General features: G+C 42.6%; 1 protein-coding gene across 1 annotated transcript; it reads right to left on the reverse strand.

Moving 5' to 3' along the window:
• Positions 1–18: 18 nt before the first annotated feature.
• On the reverse strand, positions 19–13905 carry kmo (kynurenine 3-monooxygenase). Its single transcript, XM_028989117.1, has 15 exons — positions 13849–13905; positions 13590–13659; positions 13377–13474; positions 9696–9785; positions 7836–7884; positions 7228–7315; positions 6856–7021; positions 6608–6679; positions 4548–4669; positions 3565–3712; positions 3321–3378; positions 3116–3198; positions 2147–2248; positions 1999–2058; positions 19–957 (listed from the first exon to the last, which is right to left on the reverse strand). Exons 1-15 carry the CDS (start codon positions 13903–13905, stop codon positions 817–819), a joined length of 1404 nt encoding a protein of 467 aa, XP_028844950.1. The 3' UTR covers positions 19–816.
• Between the last annotated feature and the right edge of the window lie 974 nt (positions 13906–14879).

Raw genomic sequence — 14879 nt, forward strand, 5'->3', positions numbered from 1 at the left:
GCAGTACAATACAACAAATGTCGTTTTGTATTTTTTATTTCCATCAACCATCAACGAGGTTTCAAGCTTGTATAAATTAAGTTTAAAATGTATTTACAGCTCTCAGTCATTCTAATTCCTCATTCCGGATGATGTAAACCTCTACAAGCAGTTTCTCAAACCAGCCCAATCTGGCAACCCATCTCAAGAGCCCATCTATTCCAGTTTACCTTAAGTTTCTGTCCTCCTAACATGTTCACCAGTCTTGTCAGTTGATATCTGTTATAAATCATGTCAGGACCATGTTCGTGTTCCTGAGCTGGCCTTGCTGTGAGAACTGGTTCACCGGAACATTACAAGCGACAGGGTGCCTGGAACAACTCTTGGAAAAAGAATAAGTGAACTGCATTTGTACTTAGCTTTTTTATTCTTGTTTTATTTTTCTAATATAAAATCAGTGGTTTGCTCTTCCTCAGTTGACAGCATATTGAATTTTAGAATTTAATGGGAATTATACAAAAATAGTTTATATCTATGAAAGTGTAAATATACCTATAAATCCCATTCTTATTATTGTGGGATGGGACGCTAGCTGCATACAGCTTAACACACTGACCCAAAAATGGACCCTCTGCAGTAATTATGTTCTGTGCTTACATACCTCAACTGGAATTATAGGTCATTGACTCAATAAAACACAGACATACCCTTGGGCCTCCAATCAAACACCATCCTGATGAACTTCTATTAACTTCAACAAAGTATATATTAATGAAATGCACCAAGGTGTCCACAGGGAGCTGGGTTTCCGCCGGCTCTTGCAGCGGTACTGGGCACTCAAAAGAATTTGAGTGCTGCTGTTTGGGCCCAAAATTTCTCCAGGAGGATGTTGGGACTCTTTGGAGGGTTTTGGAAAATTAGGTAAGACACTCCGGCGGCTGAAATGAAGCCACATAGCCATAGTCCTCGAGTTATCACCTGCAGACAAAGAGCTGCTTAACACATCTCCGTTCATTTCACGTTCTTCCTTCTCTTTGCAGGAAAATAATCCAGTCTCTAGAAATTAGCCTGAAGTTCAAAGTGTGCCTCTTTTGCATTTAAAACAGTGATTCAGTCTCCAAGTCTGACAAGCTTTAGATTTATTCAAATCATGAAACGTGAAAGGGATTTCATTATCACTTTTTCAAAGTTCATTAACTTACAGTTCGGATTTGACCCATTGTGTGTACAACGCCATCAGCAGCAACGATATTTACAGTGTCAGAGTTACGATATCAGGAGACACTGTCATTTGCAAAATTCCTCTCAGCCTAGGGTGCAGCCATAACATTATGACCACTGACAGGTGAAGTAAAATAACATTGATTTTATTTGTACAATGGCATCCTGAAGCTGATGTCTAGGAAGAAGAAGACATAATGGAATGTTCCTGGCCTGCAGGGGTCAGGACTTACCAAAAACTAAAGGAAAACCTTTGACCAGATGACAGGTTCATGAGTGATCAAAGCTCATTTTATGTTGTCTGACTTAATGGAAGAATTAATATAGCTGAAACTGCTTGTTCATGCTCATTTTAATAGAAAGGTTTCAGAACATAAGGACGTCACAGTTTTGTTGTGGTCTTGCAAGTTAACCTGTGTCAACCACCAAGAAAAAAGTGGCCAGGCGAACATCAGAACTGGACCATGGAAATGGATGGCCCAGTCTATTCAACTATGGAAAGAAGGCAAACTGAAGGAGGTTAACGGTCAGCTGGTCCTACATTCGTGTGGACATACCACCTACCTACACATTGCTGCTGACCTAGTACAAGTACCAAAATCTGCTACTGACAGCTTTGTGCCAGATACTGCAGCATACCTTCGGAGGTTTAGTGGAATCCGTGGTTGGTTTGGCATTAAAAGAGGGACCTAATCCAATAGATATGTGGTCATAATGTTATGATCAGTGTAAACTACATATACATACAGGAGTCAATCTCCACATACTAACCCAGAATCAGAAATGGTTCTCGCTCACCTTATTCTGCCAGCGCCAGTGCTCCACTGCTTCATGATATCTGGTTCTTGTAAATGTGACCTGGTAAGAATAAAGGGGAAGAAGAGGGAAGATTTTTCCTGGTCTGAACTGATTAAAAGCAACAGGATTTATATCTGATGTGTCTCACCATGGTGTAGAGTGGTATGATGGTTTGGGGCATGACAAAGTGAAGGGCATTATCCAGATATTTGCGGAAAAGAAACCACCTTGAGTTGACATGAGCCCTCATCTGAAAAACAAATCCAGTGGAAATAAAATGCCATTTTTAATCAAGTCAAAGCCCCTCTCCACCTTCAGTTCCAAAACATTTTGAACAATGCGTGTGTTGAGAAGCTTGTGTTTGATGATGCCGCATATTTTTACCCAGAACACATTTACCCAGAACCAATCGTGCTGTACATCGTGCTGTTTCTTTTCATTTATTAAAACTCCAATTTTTCACCCAATGTTGAGCATCTGTGCCCCCATCTTCTCAACCCGCTGTGGCATTACAGACGTCAGTTTCACCCAAAACGAAAGATGACCCTTTACTTGCACCGTGACTGTTGTCATGGATGCAATCTCCTCAGAACAGGTGGAGGAGTAGATAAGTGGGACAAAATCAGCCCAGTTTCAATTACGTGCTCAAAATCAATGCGCTCTGGCAGAAAAATGGCAAGAATACTCTGATGGACACACACTCAAATGAGGCTGGACTGAAAACACCTCATTCTCAACCAGTGCTGTGAAGGCTAATTGGGATCTTCAGGAAGGATATTAAATATAAAACAGCTAAAAACGGTGTTTGCCGCATCAAGTATATCTTTTAAAATAAATAGATACAAATAAGAAATGACTGCCTGCTTATTATATGTACCTTGGAGAGGAGGAACAACCCGCCGAGAAGTCTCGTCTCAGGACTACAACTTTTACCAAACCAAATACCCAGATAGATGTACAGGTCATCAAGTCAGATAATTAATTCTAATGGACAAACTAGTGAATCTGACATTCCCAAACACTCCCCTTATGCTACATTAGGAAATTAAGACATTTCTCTTTCATTTGAAGAGTTCTCAGTATGCCGGCATGGTTCTGGCACAGATAGGTATCTCACCTCTATGTAGTTGTACATAGCGAGGTCAGCGATGGCGTGATCATCTGGCACTCGGACTCTGGTGTACTCTGGAAGCGCCGAACCTAATGGCAAAAAAAATATTACTCTCGCAATGCTGTTGTAATCGTGGCTAGCGCGCACACACACGCTCACGTGAAGTGCAGGGCTGAATGAATGAGATCAGGCTCTGCAGCAGCATACTCACTAAAGTCCTCATTAAACTGCTCCATCATGTCATCAAAAACAAGGCAGTCCTCAAAGCCCTGCACACAAAGGCTGAGTTATAACCAAGAACTGAAACCAGATCAACTTCCCACTAGTGGCCAGCAGTTTCTGCTGTAGTCTTAAGTTTTTTTCACCTTTTGAGGAACAGACAGACAAAATGGGGAGTGGTGGAAACCCCTGGTGTGATATGACACACACTATAATAATCTTGGTATCGTACTCACTGCATTCATCCCCTGTCCGTAGAAAGGTACCACAGCATGGGCAGCATCCCCCATTAGGACACACTTTTCACCCAGGTGATATGGGGAGCATTTCACTGACACCATGGCTTGTGCTGGTAGGCGAAAATAATCCCTCTTAAGAGCATCACTAAAGAGATTAAAAAAAAACCCACAAATTTAGGAAACACCAGTTGGAACACCATGACACACTAAGGTTGTGAAGAATAAATTCAGAGCAGTTGAGGATTTTGCAGTACGGTGACAGCTCTATGGACAGTACATTGTTAACACCAAATTAGACATTGTGTGTCAAGTGTGATACATCTAAGCTCTAAACACAAAGCTGAGAGATCATGTACATTGTGTAATAAAAGTGAAAGTGAAGTGATTGTGATACACTGAAGCACAGCACACGGTGACACAACGAAACGTGTTCTCCGCGTTTAACCCATCACCATTAGTGAGCAGTGGACAGGCGCCCGGGGAGCAATGTGTGGGGACGGTGCTTTGCTCAGTGGCACCTCAGTGGCACCTTGGAAGCTCGGTATTCGAACCAAATCACTATCAGCCGCTAGGCCACCACTACCCCTGTGTTCTCATACTTAGTGCACCACATCCTGGTTGTGGGGCTTATTCCAGTATTCATCTTATTCATTACCACTCAGTTTTGTGTGATTAATATTGTTATGTTGGAATTGAAAATGCTATTGAATGCTAATGGCATATATTGGATCTGTCTGATCCACCACATTGTAAGTAATGGGAGCATGGAACAGTATCCTAGTTTCTTTCTGATTAGCCCAGGTTGTAGGCTCTAAATTTCCTGGCTTTCAGGAGAATGGCGCCTCTTAATTCAACAGCTCATGTTTTATTGCAATTTTATGTGCAATTTCACATGTGACAAAATACAACAGCAACGGCCATTGTCCAAACTGACATGCGGGACAGCAAGGAGAAGGATGGAAAGAAAAGACTTTACTCACGGCCCAATTAGAGGGATGGCATCGGGGAAGTAGTTCTGGAAGAATTTTATAACCTGCTCGCCCGTGGTGATCTTCTCAAACTCCTCAAAGGGCATGAACAGTGTGCAGGTGAAGGTCTTGTCCTGCATGAGCAGCAAGGAATAATAAGTTCATAAACATCTCCTCATCCTCTGTTCAGAATATATTACGGTAAGGCACCTGAAAAAACGCAGCTAATTGTTGCAATTAGCAGAAATATTCACCCCTAGATACAGATCAAATGAAACAAATGACAGGTAATAATACAGTACATTCTACTTTTTTTTTTTTTTTTTTTTTTTTTAAAGTGAAGTGATTGTCACATGTGATACACAGCAGCACAGCACACGGTGCACACAGTGAAATTTGTCCTCTGCATTTAACCCATCACCCTGAGTGAGCAGTGGGCAGCCATGACCAGCACCCGGGGAGCAGTGTGTGGGGACGGTGCTTTGCTCAGTGGCACCTCAGTGGCACCTTGGTGGCTCGGGATTCGAACCGGCAACCTTCTGATTACGGGGTCGCTTCCTTAACCGCTAGGCCACCACTGCCCCTACACTCTGTGCTCCCATCTGCCTGTTTTGGCCATTCTTCAAGAAACACAGTCTCGCCCAGGAGGATCATGGGTGAATTCATGTTCAAAGGGTATGCAGTCAACTACAGGTGACTGAGGGTGAGTGGAAGAGTGCAAAAGAAAAGGCAGAGAAAGGAAGAGTGCAATGAGGCAGGATACACTGTGGGGTGGATGGTGAACCTCTGCTGGTTCGGATCTGAAACACGCATAGAATTCTGGGTCCCTGAATAAATACTGTTGTGGGCTGCCTCTGCTCAGTTTAAAATGTTGTTTGAAATGTTTAAATGAACTAAGGATCTGAGGTCCTGGGGATTCTGAGGTCAGGGCACTTTGGCCATTTGTGTTTCTTTGGATGACTTGCCTTCGCCGTTTGGTAATCTGTGTGAATTTTATTTTGACGTGTGCAGGAAAGGACTTGAAAATGAAAGAAAATCCGCTGTTCTATACCCAGGCTGAGTGCCCTGCCAGAAGGTTCCTACAGTTACAGACAACAGTTCAACTTTATGGCCATGCATTCAGAGAATTTACCAGCAAATCAGACTCAGCCAAGCTGTCAGGAGATTGTTCTTAAATCCTGCTCCTCTGACCCTAATATTCTTCTTTAATCAAACCCTCTGTTGATGTAATTGGGGCATAAGTGGGGGATACGTAGAGCACCAATATGCCAGATGAGCAGATGCCAATCAGCCACATCCAAATGAGGATTCTATATACTACTACTAAAATAAGGAATACCACGAACGTTTAGAAATTGGACATGCATGCATATCAGTAATTTTGTGTTTAGTGTTTATATATAACACTGATTATATATATGTGTGTGTGTGTGTGTGTGTGTTATATACATATATCATCAGAGAAAAAAAATGGTGTGACAGCTTTGCACTCTGGCAAAGCTGTCAAATCAAACCCTCTGTCCTGTCTCCCTGTTTCGGGAGGTGTCCTCCAGTTCTCCCATTTCCTCTTACAAAGACAACAGCTACATTTGCAATTCTAAATAGCTGTTACGTCCCGTGGTCATGTGATGTGTTGTCTGTGTTTTCTGTCTTGTTTGTGCTTTTCCTTTTTGTAGGAGGAGCCTGTAATTTACGGAAGGCGTGGGTCTGCTGCGAAGAGAGGAGAGAAGGGAGGAAAGGGAGAATGGGAAAATACGCCAGACAGATGCCCTAGTCTACCCGATGCTTTTTCTAGGCCTGACTGTGTTTCCAGGCGTGACTGTTTTGTTTTATTAAAATGACCTCGTTCAAACTTTTGTGGCGTTTCCCTCCCTCTTTCTAATTGTTCACGAGTCTGATCGATATTAAGGTCGGTGTACAAATGTTTCAGGTGAAAAATTCTATGGATTACATTCATCTAAAGTGCTCAATGCTTAAGTGGTTTAGATTTGGGTTATTTCTAAGGCTGTGCAATGTATCACAGCCCCTCATAGGACCACCTTATACACAGAGGTGCATTAAATAGCACTTACCAAATTCGGGAGAGCTATCATCATGAAAGTGTTTCTGGGCCAGATGTGAAGATAATTGGCCTCCATGGCAAACTAGCAGTAAAATGGAAGAAAGGAACAGCTGGTCAGCTGGGTCATCACAGCCCTGGACACTGGTACCACTCAGTTTTAGGAACAGTTGAAATAATAACTATACATAAAATACAACCAAACTACAGCCTGACCACTTGCTATATGGTTCATGGTACAAAAGTGTGAGAAGCACTGACATCTCCATTTTTGGGTGGCATGGTGAGCTCCAGGTAACCGTGGGGGATGTAGGTCTGGCTGTAGTTGAAGCGACTCTGTCGGAGGAACTGCTTGCGGACTGCAGAGAAGGCCCCGTCGCAGCCCACAATCAGGTCGGCCTTCAGTTCCTCTTTAGATCCATCAGGGCTGCAGACACCCACACAGAGACAGGTTCATCTACTGTTAATATTCACATTCTCTGTTTTTTGCTTATTAAATCCACTGCCGTGATCAAAACGATCAACGCAAGTCCCCTACACCAAACACGAAGACACGGAAGCACACAGCTGGAGATGCAAGAAGGACTATTGCTGGTATTTATGAAGCGAGATCCGACAAAAGCTCCAATTTACCAAAGGAAAATCATCTCCCCTGTTTCTGTGTTCCAGTCCAACAGCTTTCGGTCAAAGTGCATTGTGGTGTTTGGATATTTCTCAGCAGCTGCGGTATAAAGAGTCACAATGATCACAAATCCGTAGCAACTTTACTGCAGCGAAATTATAAAACATATAAAAGAAATCAATTAAATGTGACTAATGCCTACTGACACTGCAAAAAAATAACAATAACAATAATAATTCACTGTTGATAATGTATATTTTTTATTATCATAGCATGGTCAGTTGGTCAATCTCAGTCTTTTTCTTTCGTGTACTGCTCAGTTACAGCGCAAGTACAGATAAAAGGAAGCAGGATCTGTGAAGCAAACATCTCAGAAGGCCTTTGGATGGTCCGGATGCTAATTGGGGCCCCTTTTTTTTTTACATCATTTTAAATCTGCGCATCTTTCACTCCCTTTACACTCCCTACAGGCAGCAGATTCCTTCTAATTAGGATCCAGCAGCGAAAGTTTCTAATCAGCGTGTGCTGTGATCTTAAAAAGAACATCTTTGCAGCACTGACGATTATGGTTCACACAGGGCAGGCTGGACAGATGACCTGCACTGGGGCTGGACTGTACCTGTTAGCAGCTCCTTATTCAGGTTGGCTCGGTCTACAGACAGGATGTACTAAAAGGGGACCAAAAAGAGAAGAATCAGTCAACGAACAGGGGTGGAAAATTCTAGTGAGTGACTCAGTGTCCTATGAGGTAATGATGGCCAGATTGAGGGACAAAAACTCAGACTTCTATCTGGCAGCCCTGATGTGTGTATATTGAGGAACGCAGTTCTATACTGTCACGTTCATTCATAGAATGCTATAACAATCTTTTTATTGTATGACCTTCCTTTATGTTGTATCCTCTCTTTGTGATGTACTACATGAACCATGCATCTCAGTCAATAAATAAAAACTTTAATTATAAAAAAAGAACAAGTCAACACGGCACGAAGGCCTCAGAGGGTGGGAAGTGCGAGCTGAATATGTTGAAACAAGCGGCTGGATGAATCAGTAAGCGGTCGGGTCAGAGGAACAAAAGACGCCACCCACTGCAAAACTGGGTGTTAATGGAAGAGTTCAGCAGAGATGCAGTGGCGCCTGCTGCTATCCTGCCTTGAACCCTTTCCTATATACCCCACGCAAACTCAAAAAAAAAAAAAAAACATTTTAGAGACCTTTTCATACATCTTCAGAAGTCATTTCATTGGTCTTTCATGCATGAACTCTGATACATAATTCAGTGCTGTGATTATTAAAGGTCCCCTGATGATCACGAAAAGAGAGCGAAATTCCAAAAAAGGGGTAATGATTCACAGGGGTCTTCAGAACCAGACAAGACCTGCACTGTGACCACAGTTCATGTTTGTACTGAATAGATAAAGATGATCGTGCAGCACTGCCTGTCACTTCACTGCTTACTGCGTCACAAAATACACAGTCATCATCTTACACAACAGCACATCATCCCCTGTGCATGTGTGTGAAGGTTTATAATAAAGGGAATATTAATCACTTGAATAAGGTCTCTATGGCCCTTCAACATCAGAATTCTTGAGCTGTCACTACATGTTAATCTTTATAGTAGCACTGAATGCTGAATATCCAGATTGCGTTGGTGCTGTGCCTGCCCAGATCGCAGTTAATAGCAAACCCTGTGATTTAACCTTCAGCAGAAAAATATTTCAGTAACTGAGAGAAAGATCTCTCTCGCTCGTGTCGATTCCTTCTCATTCGTCCCATGTCATCAGCACAGGCTACACAGACATTTGTGAAACAGTGAAAGTGAAGTGACTGTCATTGTGAAACACTGCAGCACAGCACACGGTGGCACAATGAAATGTGTCCTCTGCTTTTTAACCATCACCCTTTGTGAGCCGTGGGCAGCCATGACAGGCGCCCGGGGAGCAGTGTGTAGGGAACACCATAAGAGGCATCTAAGTGGCACCTTGGAGGTTCAGGTATTTGAACCGGCAACCTTCTGATTATGTGGCCATTTCCATTCCATACAACCGCAGCTCACTTCTGGCTGGTCTGCCTCTAAGCGCCCCTCTTCCCCAGTTCTCCCACACCTTTCCACTGCTATGTTCCTGTGGCTACTCGCAACCGCTGGCCTACAAGGCCAAGAAAGGTTCAGCTCAGCACCCTCCTAGCTCAGATCCCTCATCACTCCTCGATCGCTCCGATCCTCCGGCACTGCTCGACTGGTGCCACCATCTAGCAAAGTACTAGAAAAGCATTAATCTAGAATCTCCTCTGTCTTGGTTCCTTTTAAAAAGTTGGGAATTCAGTCATGAAACTAATGGTATTTAGAGACTGGTCTCTAGTGAAACAAATGAGGAAATTGTATGATGGACATTTTAAAGGTCTCATGTAAGTTGTTCTGTATAAAAGCATCTGAAAAATGCTATAAATGTAAATGTAGTGCAAAACCCACTGTTACCTGGCCTTTCCTTCCATATGGAATCGGGGATCTTTTCCCACTCAGAGAATGGATCATGCGGGCAATCATTGGGATGCCCCTGGACACAATCTGTATTCCAAAAGACAAGGAAGAGCCAATCATTGACAGAGCCTCTTCTATCCTTCCTAACATTGGTCTATTCAGATGTGTTGTTTTGGCTGCATTTCTGGATTGGCTGCAGCTCATTCCACAGTTGTCAAAAGTCAAACACGGAAAATAGCAGCGTGACTCAGTGAAGCACTTCGCCGTGCAGTCTGAACCTAAGACGTCTGTAGGGAAAGTGAAGGTGGAAAGCAATGCTGGTATTACAATCAGTCTGATGTGGCAGCTTGAGTGTGAGAGTGAAAGTGGGATCTAGGACAGCGGTTCACCGTCCTATCCCAGGAGGTTTCCATTCCAACATCCACAGTCATTCATAGATTCGTGGATTCAACCAGTTAGCATAAAGTAGGCACATTTTTAAATGATCCACTGGAGAGAATTGATGACCAAAAGTTGAAACCTACATTTACTCCAATGGTTTATGACAAAATAAAGGGAGAGATGGGTATTCCTTCACTTCCCTTCAAATAAAGGGAGAAATGGGTATTCCTTCACTTCCCTTCAAATAAAGGGAGAAATGGGTATTCCTTCACTTCCCTTCAAATAAAGGGAGAAATGGGAATTCCTTCACTTCCCTTCAAATAAAGGGAGAAATGGGAAATTCCTTCACTTCCCTTCAAATAAAGGGAGAAATGGGAAATTCCTTCACTTCCCTTCAAATAAAGGGAGAAATGGGAAATTCCTTCACTTCCCTTCAAATAAAGGGAGAAATGGGAAATTCCTTCACTTCCCTTCAAATAAAGGGAGAGGTGGGTATTCCTTCACTTCACTTCAAATAAAGGGAGAGGTGGGTATTCCTTCACTTCAATTCAAATAAAGGGAGAAATGGGAAATTCCTTCACTTCCCTTCAAATAAAGGGAGAGGTGGGTATTCCTTCACTTCCCTTCAAATAAAGGGAGAAATGGGAAATTCCTTCACTTCCCTTCAAATAAAGGGAGAGGTGGGTATTCCTTCACTTCACTTCAAATAAAGGGAGAGATGGGTATTCCTTCACTACAAATAAAGGGAGAGGTGGGTATTCCTTCACTTCACTTCAAATAAAGGGAGAGATGGGTATTCCTTCACTACAAATAAAGGGAGAGGTGGGTATTCCTTCACTTCACTTCAAATAAAGGGAGAGATGGGTATTCCTTCACTACAAATAAAGGGAGAGGTGGGTATTCCTTCACTACAAATAAAGGGAGAGGTGGGTATTCCTTCACTTCACTTCAAATAAAGGGAGAGATGGGTATTCCTACACTTCACTTCAAATAAAGGGAGAGATGGGTATTCCTTCACTACAAATAAAGGGAGAGATGGGTATTCCTTCACTACAAATAAAGGGAGAGATGGGTATTCCTTCACTACAAATAAAGGGAGAGATGCGTATTCCTTCTGTTCCTTCATTATTTTAGCTGACTCGTCTGCTTTAAAAAAGGTTCATGACAAGTTTCAGCTCAATATATGACATGTCAATAACAAGTTCAGCCCCCACACTTGACAGTAATTTTCACTACCTGCAAGTAACCTGGTTCATACGTTTAATTTCAACAATGCAACAATTTTTATCAATTTATGCTAAATGTTACTCTTTGCACTTTAGTTATAATTTGCTGAATATGTTTCTAAATAGATAATTATACAGTACAGCCCAAACATTTGGACACACCTTCTCATTCAATGTGTTTTCTTTATTTTCATGACCATTTACATTGGTAGATTCTCACTGAAGGCATCAAAACTATGAATGAACTAGGGCTGCAACTAACGATTATTTTAATAATCGATTAATATGTCGATTATTTTTTTTGATTAATCGTAGAATCGGATAATAAAAAAAACAAACAAAAGCATTCATTTCCAACCCTTTATTCAAAAACAGAACCAAAATCTTTAGAAAGTGCAAAAACATGTTGCTCCTTGAGCTGTTATAATAATAAAATAAAATAAAAATTGACTAGCAAAAAACCATACACATGTATGCTTTACATCTGCCAAATATACACCTTTTTTTTAAAAATGAAGTGCCACCTGAGCTGCCAGAACGATAAATAATTTATAAAAAAATAAAGAACAATACAAATAAAAAAAATTTAACAGGATTTGTTTGAATGTCAGAACTTGTTCTCTACACTACACTGGCAGACGCACACACTCACAAACTCTCACACTGACACACACACACTGCAAAAAATGCTTTTCTAACTTAGTAGTTGTCCGGATTTCAGTCCACATGAAATACACATGAAATAGCAGAAGCACCGTCCCCACACACTGCTCCCCGGGCGCTGGTCATGGCTGCCCACTGCTCACTCAGGGTGATGGGTTAAATGCAGAGGACAAATTTCACTGTGTGCACCGTGTGCTGTGCTGCTGTGTATCACATGTGACAATCACTTCACTTTATGTTTGTGTTTCAGGTGCTGGATCATTGGCGTGCCATATCGCTTTTGCATATTTTCGCGCAGATTTCTCTGCCTCACCTCGTTTTTTTTTATTATTGTTGCTTTGCGCTGTCTATGAGGCGCCAAACTCTGCTAGCATCTGTTCGCGAGAGAGACCGAGTGTGTTCACTCCGCTCCGCGCTCAAATAATTTTTTTTTTTTTTAATAATCAAACGTCTCCGTGTCGCACGACATAACGAATCGATTAGGAAATTAGTTGCCAACTCTTTTAGTAATCGATTTTTATCGATTCAATCGATTCGTTGTTGCAGCCCTAGAATGAACACATGTGGAGTTATGTACTTAACAAAAAGTGGAGACCTGGCCTCCACAGTCACCGGACCTGAACCCAATCCAGATGGTTTGGGGTGAGCTGGACCGCAGAGTGAAGGCAAAGGGGCCAACAAGTGCTAAACACCTCTGGGAACTCCTTCAAGACTGTTGGAAAAGCATTTCAGGTGACGACCTCTTGAAGTTCATCGAGAGAATGCCAAGAGTGTGCAAAGCAGTAATCAGAGCAAAGAAACTAGAATATAAAACATGTTTTCAGTTATTTAACCTTTTTTTGTTAAGTACATAACTCCACATGTGAACATTCGTAGTTCTGATGCCTTCAGTGAGAATCTACCAACGTAAATGGTCATGAAAATAAAGAAAACACATTGAATGAGAAGGTCAAACATTTGGTCTGTACTGTACATCTTTCAATTGTATGCTTTTTAACTTTTTTTTCCAGTTTTCACCATTGTTTTTGAGATGTTTTCGCTGTAAACTTACCATTCTTTTCTGTCTTTTATGTATTTATGTATTATTGATTGGGGTGGTAGTAGCCTAGTGGGTAACACACTCGCCTGTGAACCAGAAGACCCGGGTTCAAATCCCACTTACTACCATTGTGTCCCTGAGCAAGACACTTAACCCTAAGTTGCTCCAGGGGGGGACCCTGTAACTACTGATTGTAAGTCACTCTGGATAAGGACATCTGATAAATGCTGTAAATGTATTCTTACAGTGCCTGTGTCTGGAAGCGTCACTAATCTGCATCAGTGCGTGTGTGTTTTTTTTTTTTGTGGTGTGAAGTCACATGAAAGCAAGCAGCAGTGAATTGATGAAACAGGCCGATTGGGCACCAACCGTGTCTTCCATGCCGACGTGTTTCAGGGCCTGGCGGCCCCTGTGCGATAGTGCCAGGTTTATGCTCCGGCCTCGCACTGTTTTGGCCCGTCTGATGTCTGCAATCAAAATGACTTGAGATTTCCAGCACTCTTCACAGCAGGCAACGCTGTCATCTGAATTGTGACTGTCATTAAAACAAAGTTAACTCTTCTTTTTTTTTTTTTTTTTTACCTTCTCTGGATTCAAAAAGCTCCACCTGAAAGCCTCGCTGCGCCATGAAGCAGGCCTGCAGACTGCCAACCTGAGGGCGACCAGTTGTGAGAGTTAGATGTTACACTACATAAACGCTGCTTCTGCTCAAAGTGACGCGTAATGCGCGAGATCCGCCGCGTCTCCACATTTAAACCCATCAACTAACTGCGGGACGTCAAATACGCTTTTAAGCGTCTTATCTACAAAAAAAAAAAAAAAAACGATGTTCCGCGCTTACCAGACCTCCTCCCACAACCGCTACCGCTTTTTTCTGGGTGCCGGACCGCGGATCCATGGCCGCAGCTCGGACTCGTCCGCTCCCTTCGACTATCGGAGACTCTCGGAAACGGAGTTGTAAACTTTGTGGCTTTTATACCGGTGCGCGTGTCCGCGTCTGTGCGCGCTCCCAGTTCCTGTATGTGCGACAGCTGGCGGTCACGTGAACATTTTGCGTTTACATTTACAAAACAATTACCAGACGCACTTATCCGGAGCGACTTACAATCAGTAGTTACAGGGACAGTCCCCCACTGGGGACGCTCAGGGTTAAGTGTCTTGCTCAGGGACACGATGGTAGTAAGTGGGGTTTGAACCTGGGTCTTCTGGTTCATAGTGTGTTACATATGAGGTGTGTTACCCCCTAGGCTACTACCACCCACGTGAACGGGTCACGGTCGCCAGGTCACGTCCCCCAGGTCAGGGGACCCTAGCGCTGTACAATCATCAAATGTCGCTTAGTATTTATCACACTTACGCGTCACTTGCTGAGTAATGCTGACGTCTGACAGAGATTTGAAGCCAAAATGTCCGGTTGCCACGCAGTTACTACCACGCGTCCCCGAACACTTGAAAATGCAGCGTCGCGTCAGGGAAAGTGACCCTGTAACTAATTTACATTTATCCGGAGAATCTTACTATTCACAGGGACGGTCCCCCAGGGGACACGCAGGGTTGAGCGTCTTGCTCAGGGACACAGTGGCACACTTAAAAAGAATTGAAGTGATCTGTCACACATCCAGGACTCGCCTGGTCCCACCATCTCTGAAGGTTTTTAAAAGGAAGACAATCAAATCAAATTCAAATTGTATTTGTCACATACACAGTCATACACGGTGTGATATGCAGTGAAATGCTTTTTGCGACTGCTACAGACCACAGTATTGCAAATGTTGCAAGTATACAATGACAACCAATATGCAAATATTGTATTTTAACATAAAATATGTGTAACTGGTAGGGTGCAAATGAGTGATAGACAATGTTTAAAAA

Source organism: Denticeps clupeoides, chromosome 8, assembly GCF_900700375.1.
Source record: "Denticeps clupeoides chromosome 8, fDenClu1.1, whole genome shotgun sequence".
NCBI classification, from domain to species: domain Eukaryota; kingdom Metazoa; phylum Chordata; class Actinopteri; order Clupeiformes; family Denticipitidae; genus Denticeps; species Denticeps clupeoides.